We start from the raw sequence: 13,999 nt of genomic DNA on the forward strand, positions 1-13,999 counted from the left end.
AATAAGGTTAATGGGCGAAAACAAAAAAAAATCTTACAAGGTAAAAAAACAAAAAAATTTAAAAGTATAAATATAAATAGTGATAATAAATTTAAAAGAAATGCAAAAAGAATATGGTGAACGAGCTTAGTAGAGGAAGATTCCAAGTGACATTTTGAAAAAAAGTGAAATTTGAATCTTAAAAACAAATTGTTGCCAGTTGTGCATAATAAAACTAAATTTTTTTTCCCTTCCGGCTCATTAAATAGGATGGTTTTTAATAAGAAAATGTGCTTGATAAATAGATTCTTACTATTGGTATATTTTCTAAATACAGTACAACTCTGATTTAACGTAAACCACAAATAATGATTTTCCACTTTTAACTTTTTTTCAGTGTGGTGTCCTATTATTTTCTATGCGAATAATGTAAAAATAAATAAATAATAATAATAGTATTTAGAGTGTCCTCTATTACCCAGAAATAACTACATTTCAAGCCATCTTTAACCCAACTGCTAGTTAATAATTTAAAAACAAACATGTTAGAAGCTTTAATCTTAATATTGTCTGCCTGGAAAAGTTTCTAAAGACTGTATTGCTTGTAAATGAAATGTTGGTTTCAGTAAAAGTAGTTTTACACTAGTTCTGTCTCAGAAGAATACTGATAGCAATTCACATCAAAGCCTGATAGGGACTTTATGGAGTATTTGCAATGTAACAACTATCTGATGACTTGTGAGTCAGAGGCAATTTCTATAACTGAAATTATCGAATAAGTAGAGATTGAAGAATGAATCTTCAGATCCTCCATCATCATTTAATGAAGCAGTAGTTATGCTGCAGAGACTGAAAATTTTCTTCAAAGAACAGGATGAACAAAAGATAGAAGTATGTAAATGTTTTATAAGAAAAATCATTACATATTTTAAGATTAAAAAAAATGGTAAACAAACAAAAATGACAGATATTTTTTCTCATTAAAATTAAGGAAAGTCTTTCTTCATTACTAAATATTTCCCATGTAAGTCTTAGATTGGATTTAGGTATTTAACGAAATATAATTAAATTTGCAAGCATTTAAATTTTAGCTTTCAAGGGAGTTTTTATGTGTCCAATATACATAGGAAGAGAAAACAATAAAGTATCTGCAAGTTCATATTTTTCGATTACAGAATAATTTTTTTGCATTACAAAGCCAGTTAACTACTGAACATTTTTATTTATTTTAACTACTTAACATTTTTATTTATTCCCAACAAAATAAATACATATTTATATATCTACATGCATATTAACATTAAGAACATTAGTGGAAGATAAATATAAATAGTTATACATAAAAATGAAATTTAAGAACTGCATTCATATAAAGTAATTATTATCATATTAAGTAATATTAATAATTTTGCTCCCGTAATTCTTCACCACGAAATTCACCTTTAACCTTTTGTGTCAAATTTGGGCAACAACATTTTATTTTTAACAAACGAAATAACATTAAAAGATTCCTTACTGTCACTGGATAAATATGTTTCGAATTTACAAAATATTAACGAAAAATAGGTTATGCATTGAATTCTATGTATTTAAGAAAAAATTGTTTTACTTATTTCGTTGATCTACGCATAGTATAGAATTCAAATTAGTGCTATCCAAATGGAATAACTGAAAGTGTATGGCACAAAAAAAAATTAAAATTAAATATTGAAATTTTAAATCTACATGTTGTGCTGTTCTTTGCATTTATGTCCAGGTATCAAAATCACTCACAAATAAAATAATATTTTTTACTCTAATAAAATCTACTTTATTTAAAATTTTATGATTTTTAGATAACTAATTTTTAATTTAATATTTTTTTCGTTCTTACTTTATCTGTTTTCTTCATTTATTTAATTAATCTCATCATTTTAATCTCTACGTTGAATCTATTTACCAATATTATGTTAGCATTTTTTTACATAATTTTAATGTATAATAATCTTTACTATCGATGAGGCAACAAACCTAATTAATTTAGGATGTTATAAATGGCAATTCATAACTTTGGTTATTTATTCACAACTAACCGTAACATAAATTACGCAACTGTAAAGTTAGATGCTTTTTTCTCAAATTTGACTTCTATATTAAGTTTTTGGACCAATAAATGACCACCTAGGTAGTCCTGTAACCACTAAATTTTCACTACTGCTGAGAGTCCGAATCATCATAAAGGATGAATTCTAAATTGTCCATAAAAACCCTTTAGTGTAATGTTAACAGCCAAACCAAATCCTTAACTTATTAAAATATCACTTAGATTCGCCTTCCTCTTAGCTCTACAATTGATAAAAATTTACATGTTTGGGAAATCATACATCACCATTCTTTCCTACTCTAAGACACATCTCCATATACATCTGTATATTAGATCTTTCCTCACTAGAGAATAATTGATCCTTCAATGCTCTTTCAATACTAAATCAGGGATAAAAAAAAAGAATAAAATACATTTTTCTACAGAGAAAAAAAATAAATATAGCAAATATACAACAAAATACTTGCAAATTCATTTAAAAGGACAGCCAAACATTTGATAATTAACAAAAATAGTAAAAGGGTTATACATAAATAATAAAACTAATTGTGTATTTAACAAAATTGAGAAATGAATATAATAAAAATAATAATAGACTTAAAATGTTTCTTTCTTTATTAAAAGAAAAATGCATTTTCTTTTAGTTATTACAATTAAATTAAACTTCTATAATAAACAAAAATTTTTAAAGTAAAAATTGTTTTATGACAAAAAGATGACTAAATTAATTTAAAATAGACAAGCAATGTAAGAAAATCAAACAATTTTTGAAATTTGATTTACTGAAACCATCTAATACTCACTATTTATTTTCTCTAAACTGCACAGGCCAGAATTTTACTGCTTCTTTAAATTGACTATAGGTCCAAGCTGGTGTTTTAGGTATATCACGTACAGTCACTGTATCTGATAAACCATTCGTGTTTACGTGGGACTCTCCGAGAACATATTTAAGAGAAAAAGACAGAACACCTTCAACAGGCTCATTTGGTAGCAATGGTCGAATAATGATTTCAAATATATCTAAAAAATATAAATAAATAGAGAATATTTTATTATATATGACGCTTAATAAATTTTAATATAAATCAGTGAGCTGCGGTGACTCAGGGAACAGAGTGCTCGCTTTCCAATGAAGTGAACTGGGTTCGAATCACAGCGATGGTTGCTCAATATGAATTTCGCACCCAGCTTGCATCAACCATAGTGCTGATGTAAAAATAGTGGTAGATGGATCATGGGTACAAGTGCATAATTCAAAGATGAGCTCTCAATTAAAACAATAACAAAAATGTATTTTGGTACATTTGGCTTACACCTGCCTTCATTGAATTCTTAAATCAATCTATTACATTTACATTATAAGACGACATCTAGTGGCTTTGAATTACATTCTCATTATAAGGCGCCATCTAGTGATTAATAATTTTATCAGATTCTACAAGAGTCCCTTTGCGGTCAGGCTAACCATGGGAGATTTTCATGGTTTACCACTACATGCAAAGCAAATGCAGGTAAGTTTTATCAAAAAGTTCTTCACGAAGACAAAATTTCTCCTAATACTTGATCCAGAAGTTCCCTTGTTTTCTGGATTAGGTTCGAAATTACAAGGCTACGGAGTAGAACATTTGTAGTCGTAAACCCAAAATTGGGTAGGCTGTTCACCGCCAGTTATAAAATAAAATATAAATCAGTATAATAAATAAAAACTAAAAATGAGCAATGCTTATTTTCAAATAAATAAAAGTAATATTTGAATGTCAATATGCTGAATAAAATAAAAGTTTGATATTTATGACATGAAACATAATGTTTTAAACATAAAATTTTTTACACAATTAAATTATACATGAAATTTTACAACAATAATAAAATACATTTTTAATCAAACAACAATATTAGAATGCATAAATTCTCCGATCAATAATAAACATCATATTTAATAACATAAAATAAAATTTTTATAGTGATTAAATGGAAAATCTGAAATTAAATAAACAAGAGCACCATGTACCAAGAGACACAGCTGTATATAACAAATCAGAGTTACCTCATAAAAAAGTAAATTAAAAAAAAAATTAATATTATTTCCATTGATTATCATAACTTTTACTTAAATTTTTTTTAAAATTATGATTCTGTATCAGCTGCATTACCTACTTGTTAATACTTTAATATTGCATTGAGAATTCTTAAAAAATGTTTTCTTAAACACGTAAAATATAAGTTTTTTGTTGCTATACTGTAAAACAGATTTTATTGGTATATAAGTACTTCAGTTTTATTTATTTATTTTTAACTAGAAAATAAATGGTAAAATGCTTATTGACTACTAATTTAACAACATGATCAGGGTTCCTACACTACTTTGAGAAAACAATATCCCGACTTTTGCAGGTTTTTCCTGATCTTTTACAATAAAATTCCTGACTCCAACAAAACTTTTAACATTGCCGTTTCAATTAGTAATAATCATAAGTCTAGTCATAATCTTAGTCATAAGTATCATAGATTGAATAGGATAAAGACTTATATATTAAAGTGGAATTGCGTAATAGCACTTTATATCCCAAATTATATTTTCAGAAAACTTGTGAAACATATTTTTAATTATCATGATTAGATTAAACTTTAAGCGTGTTTTTGCAGTTAGATACGAAAACTATTTTAATAAAAAGATCAAGAAAATCTGTTAGATTATGGAAATATTATTTTATTTAATGTTAAGTGGAACCAAATGCATGAGTGTCGTCAGGATATAAAGGGTTAATCAAATCTGCGAGATATGTATCAGTATCCTCAAATAATATTTACTCTTAAAACATACTAGAACATTTGTTACATTAAAATATTAATTTTTAAAAATCACAATTTCACTTAAAACTGACTTTTCTTTTAAAAGATGATATTGAAATATAAAGGGAAAAAAAGTTAATTATATACAAATAAAAATTCAGATAGAAAAATTATGCAACTTGCGAGAAAAATAAAATCAAAAATATCTTTTTTTTCAGTATTTTTAAATTTATTTCTGTAATACTGTAAGCTTCCGGAGAAACTCAGAGGCTCCTATGTTATATAATATTTCTCAACATATTTTGTTCTTTGACAATTTCTGAATCAAGAACATCCAGTTCTGTTGCAGCAGTTTTCGCCAATTTAGATTTTCTTAATTTCAAATCATCTATCTCTTCTTTTATTCGTTTTCTAGAAATTTCAGCTTTTTTTATTCTTTTACTTTTTTTTGGTTTTTAATGCATGTCTCCATCTTGTTCTAGATCCTTTTACAGCATCTAGCATTTTTTCATTAATGTCTATGTTTTTTATTCTATTTATAAATGAAACATAATCATACTTACGCCTTTGTGAAATAATAGAGTCTTCATTGAGGTTTTCAACCAATAAGCTTTTATTGATTGAAAACCCCCTTCGACTGTTGTGTTACCATGAGAGAGGATAAGAACAATTTTTATAACTTCCCACAAATTTTCACATTTTTTTTCTCCATGAAAGTATTTCGAAAAAAATTATCTAATCTCTTTTGCTGTGGATTAAACTCTAAGAAACTCTTTTGCTCTTCTTTTTTTTTGGCAGCATCACAAAACAGTAAAAATTCCTTTTTTGATTTTTCAGCTGTTGTTTCAGCTACTATTCTGTAAACCAGTTATTCACACAAAGAGCAATAATAATAGCAACCCTATCAAAAATTCCTTATCATTGGATAAACAGGAGGAAAATTGCTAACAGCACAGGTTCTACCAGGGAAAGAGGAATGTTATTATGAGGAAATTACATACCTTGAATTACAGAATTTTTCCTTGAAACTTTATTTTTGCCTGTCAGTCTTTGAATGAACTATAGTTTTTTTTTATCTTCCTAACTTTATGAATATGTAAGAAAAATCCTGACTTTTGCAGGTTTTCCTGACTGTATAGGAACCCTGATGCTACAATAAATTTTTTTATTTTCAAAACAAAATCTATAGCTAGAGTTCATGCCAGTAAGGCAACATGGTGACCATTGTCACCAAATGTTCTACAAATGTCGCTAAAATCATAAACGAGGACGACAAATTTGTCGCATATGTTTCGAATTTACAAAATAGTAATCGCATTGAGTTTGATGCATTTAAAACAAAATCTGTTGCACTAATTTTATTGTATTTAAGCGTGGTATTGGATCGGAATAACTGAAAGTGTCTGGTACAAAAATTTTTAAATTTCAATGTTAAACTTTCAACTTTAAATGTTGTGCTGTGCTTTGTATTCATGTACTGATAATTGACAATTCAAGAATTGTTGACAATTGTAGAATTGTTTATAAATAAAATAATATTTTTTGCTCTTTTAGAATTGGCTTCATTTAAAATTTTACAATTTTTAATATATTTCGTAGGTTTTTCTTTCTTTGTTTTCTTCATTTATTTACTTGTCTGGTCTTGACATTTTAATCTCTATGTTGAGTATATTTATTCATATTAGTTTACCCTTTTCCATTTAATTTTAACAAATCCTAATATTTAATCATTATATAGATAATGATCCCAATTAGTTTTAGGATCCTATAGATGGCAATAAATAATTTTTGATGTATACCATAAAATGTATGATCTAATTGTGAAGTTTGATTTTTTCCCCCAAGTTAGTTTACCATATATTAAGTTTGGACCAATAAATTTTCATTGCTGGTGAGAACTCTATCTTTAACTAAATTTGAAATGAATAATAAGCAAATCTCCAAATAAACGATTGACAAGTTTGATTAAAACTTTCAATATATAGATAGATTAGAAATGTAATTAAAAGCACTTATTTAATGTAGAGAAATGTACTGTAAAGTCTAAAACTATTTAAAAATATACAAACAAATACCTTTTTCATCAGTCCATTTGACTCTCTTTAAATGGGATTTTTCTTCCAAAGGAAAAGCATCACTCAACTCTCTGTAGGGGGACAAATATACAAAAGCAAATTTACTTTAAAAAAAATTATAATATTTTATGAAAACAAAATTAATATCACTTACTTTACAAGGCGGGAAGTTTCTTTTTTTGATATAATTTTTCCAATAAACATTTTTTCTGGAAAGAAAAATAACATTTAAATAACATGCTAATTATTATAGTTTTACATCATTTTTAGAACAGCATTTGTAACAGTCATTAAAAATAATTAAGTAATGATTTTACGTACATAAATCTCTTTTTGGAAAAAAAAAAATCTATTATTAGTAAAAAGAGTTGGCATTCCTTGTAAAATCAGTTAATGAGGTAAATGATGAAACTTTCATCCACTGATCTAATAAGTATGTTTTAATAATAGATAAATTGTTTACAAAAAACAATAGCAGCTATATTAATGAACTGAAAATTCCACATTTTATCAATTAGTTACAAGAATTTAAGTGATAAGATTTCACGAATAACTTATTCACCTAAAATTTAAAACAAAACAAAGAAAATTTACCTGTTATAACTGTTTCAATGTATTTCTCTTCTATTACAGGAACTATAGTAAAAGTATCTCTTATGTCTTGACGTTTTTTTGCATCTATGGAAAAATATTTATGTTAATCAAACTTCACCATGGAAATATTAAAAAAATGGTTGGAAAGACAGACACCTTATTCTTAAGGGCTATTTATACATCCATGTAAACATTCTAAGGTTTACAATTTGCTTAATTTTGCTAACAAGAAGGAAAAAATACTTATGTGAAAAACTAAAATCCCTTGTTCATACCCACTTTAGGGGACTATACCTATTACCATAGTATTTATATTAATTACCCATAATATCTTTCAAAAATGGATAAGTAACAAATAGCATTATTCAGCAGAAAAAATCCCATGCAAATAGCAAAGCTAATTAAACTAGAAAAAATAATTAACAAAAAATAAATAAATATCATAAATCCCAGTGTATAAGTTCACTTTTCAAACCCTCAACATTTTATGAAAAACAGGGAACCAAGTTATACATTAGTATAAGGTCGGACATTCATTGATGATAAAATATCTATGCATTATAAACACTGAGATTAAATAAGATGACTCTGTAACCAATATCACTTTCAAAAACTATTTATAGTATGTTATATAAATATTTTGCACTTTCTCACATCATATTTTTTTTTATATGCAAAGGCTTCTTTTTAGAAACAATATTTTAAATCACATTTAGAAAAAGAAAAAAAATGGGAATAAGAAAAGTTAATTTATTCAAAAGTACTTTAAAAATTTTGACTTTGACAAAAAATGAAAATTTTTAAGACATACCATAAAGTTACAAATTTAAAGATTCCAAATCATGAATGTTCTTAAATCTATTAATAATGTAAAATTTTGCAGATTTATGATTTCCTTTTTAATTTTAAAAATTTTTATTTCTAGATTTTTTCACCGACAACTTACACAAAAAATATATACTCTTTTATAAATATAAGTAATTTATGATTATGTAATCAAAAATATAGGGTCGATACACAGTAAGGATATACAGAAAATTAATCTTACATATTCATAAGCTAGGGCAAAGTTCACCATTACACATCTAGATGTGTATTTCACACAATGGATTTGAGTGCTACCCCTAAAAAATTTAACTCGCTGTGAAAAATACGATAAATTTTTTTAAAAATTTGCTAGTTTTTTTTCTCCAACTGTTGAATAAAGACAATCCCACAAAAGTTTTGCCAGTGAGGATAGAGAGTGTGACAAGGTCTTCCTTCATGTATTCTGAATTTAGGAAATAAATTGCTATTGCTCTATTTCTGTCTATAACAGCAGAACAGCTGCTTTTAAAAGAGATTTTGCAACTCGGAATAAAATTTAAGAAGTCAGGTTTGTAGCAATTGGATGACCTTTCTAGATTGTTTTGTGAAGAATGCCTTTTTTATGCCACCAAAGATGTCAATTGTGACATAAATTTTAAATATACTGCGAAATGGTCGAAACAAATAAAAAAAATTCACGAGAAATTTAAATTCCATATATTTTTATAATAAATTTTGTTTAGGAACATAAGCCTGTTTAACCTGTAAATAGTGTAAAAAAATTGATAGCTAAATGAAATATTTTTTGGTCAAATATTCGGGAAACATTTCTAGTATATTTACTTTATACAATTTATGTGTTAGTTGTAATATAATCATGCTGCAAAGTGGCAATACACAGTTTGAAAACATAATCTCTGTTTTAAAGTTAGCTTCTCAATTTTAAAAATTCACACTCTAAAATTTTTTAGAAGTGTGAAATTATTTCCTAAACATTTTTCTCTTGATAAGGCTGAATAGGGATTTTTCCATTTGAATATATAATTTTACAACTTGAAAATATGCTTACATATATTATATACATAATTTACTTATAACATACATAATTTACTTATAACATACATAATTACATATTCATCAAGACACTCGTGCATAAGGAGATGCTCCCGTATCATAATCTGCCACATTAACTACAATCGCCAAATTTATTTTAAACTAAGAAAATGTTGATATATTATCTATGTTAAGTATCGTAATATGTCCTGCGAACTTTAATCACAAAGGAGCTAAATAGATTTCAAACATGCAAATTAAAAATAAAAAAAAATATGTAGATGTCTGCCAAGAAGTGGCTATGACTTATACCTTTGGAGTTAGTCCCTTTCTGTGATGTTTTTTTTTAGTTTCTCACAGGCCGTTGCCCAGAAGTTACCAAGACTTGGCGAATATTTTACAATAGATCACGATATGGAATTCTTCCCCCTATGAGTTTGTCCGTTTTTCTAATGTTTTTTGTAAAAAATTTCTCATGGGTCACTACCCAGAAATTGCCAATTATTCTGTCTTAGATCACAATACAGAAATCTTTCCATGCATAATACTAAAATATACAAAAAAAAGCAATAAATTGTTTTTGTTCTACACAAATATTACACAATTATGTTTAACAATATTACTTGAATTTTTTTTATCAACTAAACAACCACATGCACTCGCTTAGTTAGAGTACTAATACATTTTACATGGTACTAGGAGGCATTTTTTTTTCTTTTTTATTCTATCAGGCATAAAATATTATAACAATACTTTAATAATAACTGAATAAAAATGAAATATTTTCAAATGATGCAACTTAATAGAGAAGCGATTATGATAGTTAATTTATACACACGTTCTAGAGAAAGATATTCTGAATTTTAAAAATTAATATTCAATCTCAGGCAGCATGCATTATATATAATTAAGCCCACACAACAAAAGTGATTGATTACCATTTCCATGTCCTTCGATAACTTTACGCTTCTTATTTTCAGTAATTTTTATAGACTTTACAATGCTTGACATCTTATTGATTATAATTAATTCTTTACTTTTTAAAAAGATGGAATATTGACAACCACTATTTATTTGTTGGCAGTGTCTATTACACCGACTATCGGTAAGATAGCCTCAGAGCTATCGCGCCGACGTTGACAACAGCGCCACTTTACAGAAACTAATTCATCGGTACAATAGCTATAAGTTATGCTTTTCTACCTGTGTATGTGAAATTGGTAATGGGTTGTCATTGTTTGATGGGTTGTCATTGTTTCACCAACAACAAAAAATTTAAAAATAAAAGAACATTATTTCTTTTTTCCTTAAAGCGTATAAAATTTTTCATAGAATTTTTAAAAACTAAATTATTTATTAACATTATATTGGATTTATTTAAATATATTAATTGTTTCTTTCGACTAATTTATATTTTAATTAATAATTTAAATAAAGTTTTTACTAAAGTACAAATAAAGGTGTCTTTTCCTACTTTTTTTTCTGGTGAAGTATATCTATTTTTTATTTATCATTTATTTCAAAGGGTACCAAAATTTTCGAAATTATTATTTTTCTTTTAATTTATAAATTTTTTGAGACAGTTTTAGGGGCGATAGCTATTACGGTTATTTAAATAAATTATATTAAACTTAATTGTCTGGTTGAAAAATATTTTTTAATAATAATATTTCATAATTATAATTTAAATTCAACTGTTTTTATAATAATAATAATATACTACATAAAAGTGACACAGGAATTAATGGTATACCATTAAAATATATGAAAATATGTTTTGCGATACAGCTTTTTATAATACATCTAGCATTTGAACATAATATATTAATATTAATAGTTATTTATTTTTGTAGAGAATTGTTGGGACTGCGAGAGAAAACATTTTGCCTTATAAATTATTAATGTTATTAACTTCATATTGATCAAATATATTTTATGTAATTTATTTTCGGTGGTTGACTTATAAATTAAATGAAGATTAAATAACTTTTTTCAATAAATTATGTATCCAATAACGAGGATTTAATGGCAAAAAAATTTAATTTTTGTCTTATTTAACTATCAAAAGTAATTAATTTTGCTTAGTCATTTAATTCCAAAATTCTTAGTGAATGACGGATTCCAATGACAAAATCCAACCCATCGTCCAAGAAAACCTCTCACTTGGTTTTATAATGCAAAAATGCAGAGTGGGAGCTCCATCCAAAGACAGATACTCTGAAACCGTGTTTTAGGAATCTATATCTACACTCAACATTTTGTCTTCAGATTAATGTTTTTAAATTTAAAATGATGGGGAAATCATTGGCAATATTTAAAGTGTGCATTCACATTTATAATGCTTGGGCCCAACATTCTTACTTACTTGCGTTAAAAATAGCTATTTTAGGCTCTAGTCAGTTTTCGTGTTATATATCTGTAATGAGTAGAGCAGCGAACACTTCACGTTAATGAAATATTACCTTTACAACTGTCAAAAAATACACTTTAGGCAGCTCCAGAATAACTTGAAGTGTTAAAATGAAGCACCTAAGGTTGTTGAACAAATAGTTCCATAGCTAGGTGTAAAGAATTATATTTCAGGTTGATAAGTAATAACCTAAGGTTGAAAAAGAAACACCTTAAAGTAGTAAATATCTACCTCTCCTCAAATGTAAGATGAAGCACCTCAGGTTGTTACATATACCTCTGGAGGTATATTTGAGGTAAATTTTGAGTGACAACCTAATGACATATTTAAATATTAATTTTATTTTTACCTTTGAAAAATACCTCAATTTATCCTTAAGGGCACTCTAAATAACTTTTGATCTAATGATCAGAGACCTTCACGCTTAGGGCTCAATCTTAATGGTTCAAGAGATGGGTGACCACAAATATGCTAATTAATAAGAGTCGACGATATTTTAAGTTACGAAGAAGTCAGACAAAAAAAAAGGTCTTTCTCTGAATAAACATATACCATTTTTGGATGGCTACAGACAGATTTACGAACCCCCTAAATATAGGTGGAAGCGGCAACAATTTATAGCCAGGAGAAGTTAATGTAAATCTTACTATTTTGTGTATTTCGCTACATCTCGAGAACTTTTAAAGCAAATTAGATAATTCTATGCAAAAAATTAATTTTTAGTGAACTTTCATTATTTTATTCAATAATGGTTGAAAAACTTTTTAAAAGTAGGTATACAATTCTTTGCACCCATTTTAAAAATTATAATTTTACAAGACAAAATTTGAGCGAAATCGATCGAATAGTTCCTGAGAGATCGAAGTTTAAATATCTAGCCCTTTTGAAATTCAATTTCTAAGAGACTATTCGACTGATTTCGCTCAAATTTTGTATTTTGCAATGTAAAATTATATTATTTAAAAACTGATGCAAAAAAACTTGATAATTTTTCAAAAGTTTTTTTTACCAAAATTGAATAAAATAATAAAAAATAAGGAAAGTTTACTAAAAATTATTTTTGGATAAATGAATTTTATAAGTGTGTGTAAATTTTCTTCGATTCGCTTAAAAAATTTTGATGTAACACAATGCGTAAAGTAAAATTAACATTAAGAGGTCCAAACTTTGGAGCACTTTCTTGACCGCCATATTTCATGGACTGCTGCTACCCGTATATTTTGGGGTCTAGAAATCCAAATCCGTCAAAAATGGTATGCTTATTGGAAGAAAGTGCGATTTCTATTTAATTTTGGCACTTAAAATATCGTCTGTACTAAAATTAGGACATTTGAGGTCACCATGGTGACCTCAAATGTGCTAATTTTAGTACAGACTTGCAAGTCCTAGACATCTTATCATCAAATCAAAAGTTATTCAGGGTGGTCCAGTTCGTTGTTTTTTTCCTTTTGTTGCGCATTGTACATTCCAGGCTGAAAAACGAATGGAATGTATGTTACGATACATTTCAGGACAAACATCCCTTTCTGCCATTAAAGGATAGTCAATTCGTTTTTACTATGGCAAAATATTTTCAGTTTAAAATAGCTTTGCTTCTAATCTTGATGGTTGAAGGCATATCAGTTTCGGGGACAGGGGCAATGTTTTAAAAGCGTACTTGTTTGTACAGTTAGATCGGATCATGATCAATTTCCAAGAATTTCTCTTTTGTATTAAACTAAAACTACATATGTAACTAATGGTGCGGTCATATTACTTCCTAATTCAGTCAGGATGCAAAAAAAAAAAAAAAAAAAGCGTTAAGTTTTTTTTCTTCCATAATTTTAGTCTATTTCAGATTTTTCCTTTTTTTTTTCAATATTTCTTAGTTTACTTAGAATATATTTAAAATTTTATACATACCTATGATGACCAGGAGAAGTAATTAAAATTTACAAATACAGTAAATCCTGTTTCTGTGCGGTCCTTATTTATGCGATTTTGGTTTTGTGCGATTTATTTTTATGCGGTATATGAATCTTAGCGGCGTTAGCGCCAGTTTAATTTTTCCTATCAATGTACATATACATGTTGTGGACGAACTCTGATTACGTGGTCTCACCTTGACAACGATGTATCTGGACTTCGCGATGCTCTGTTCATTTATTTTAAACAATCTCCTGATAAGGCAGAGTCAGTTACGTACATACGAGGGTCACTCTG

The 13,999-nt window shown here is 27.2% G+C and overlaps 1 protein-coding gene across 4 annotated transcripts in view; it reads right to left on the reverse strand.

Annotated features, from left to right (window-relative positions):
* The window catches only part of LOC107449331 (tRNA-specific adenosine-34 deaminase regulatory subunit adat3), a 28,820-nt gene that overhangs the window by 5,102 nt on the left and 9,719 nt on the right, over positions 1-13,999 (reverse strand). Inside the window, exons 1-6 of one of the 4 annotated variants that reach the window (XM_043040475.3) lie at positions 10,326-10,519; positions 7,528-7,611; positions 7,088-7,142; positions 6,934-7,004; positions 2,866-3,085; positions 2,343-2,442 (exon numbers count right to left, since the gene is read on the reverse strand). In XM_043040475.3, coding sequence (XP_042896409.2) covers positions 2,343-2,442; positions 2,866-3,085; positions 6,934-7,004; positions 7,088-7,142; positions 7,528-7,611; positions 10,326-10,398 — 603 coding nt within the window. In that variant the 5' untranslated portion in view covers positions 10,399-10,519. Of the gene's footprint in view, positions 1-2,342; positions 2,443-2,865; positions 3,086-6,933; positions 7,005-7,087; positions 7,143-7,527; positions 7,612-9,699; positions 9,935-10,325; positions 10,520-13,999 lie in introns of those variants that run through there. The other 3 variants (XM_087159297.1, XM_043040478.3, XM_043040477.2) reach the window with 3 other exon arrangements.

This window comes from Parasteatoda tepidariorum, chromosome 3 (genome assembly GCF_982258835.1).
Source record: "Parasteatoda tepidariorum strain Cologne lab strain chromosome 3, Ptep-v5.0, whole genome shotgun sequence".
In the NCBI taxonomy this organism is placed as follows: Eukaryota; Metazoa; Arthropoda; class Arachnida; order Araneae; family Theridiidae; genus Parasteatoda; species Parasteatoda tepidariorum.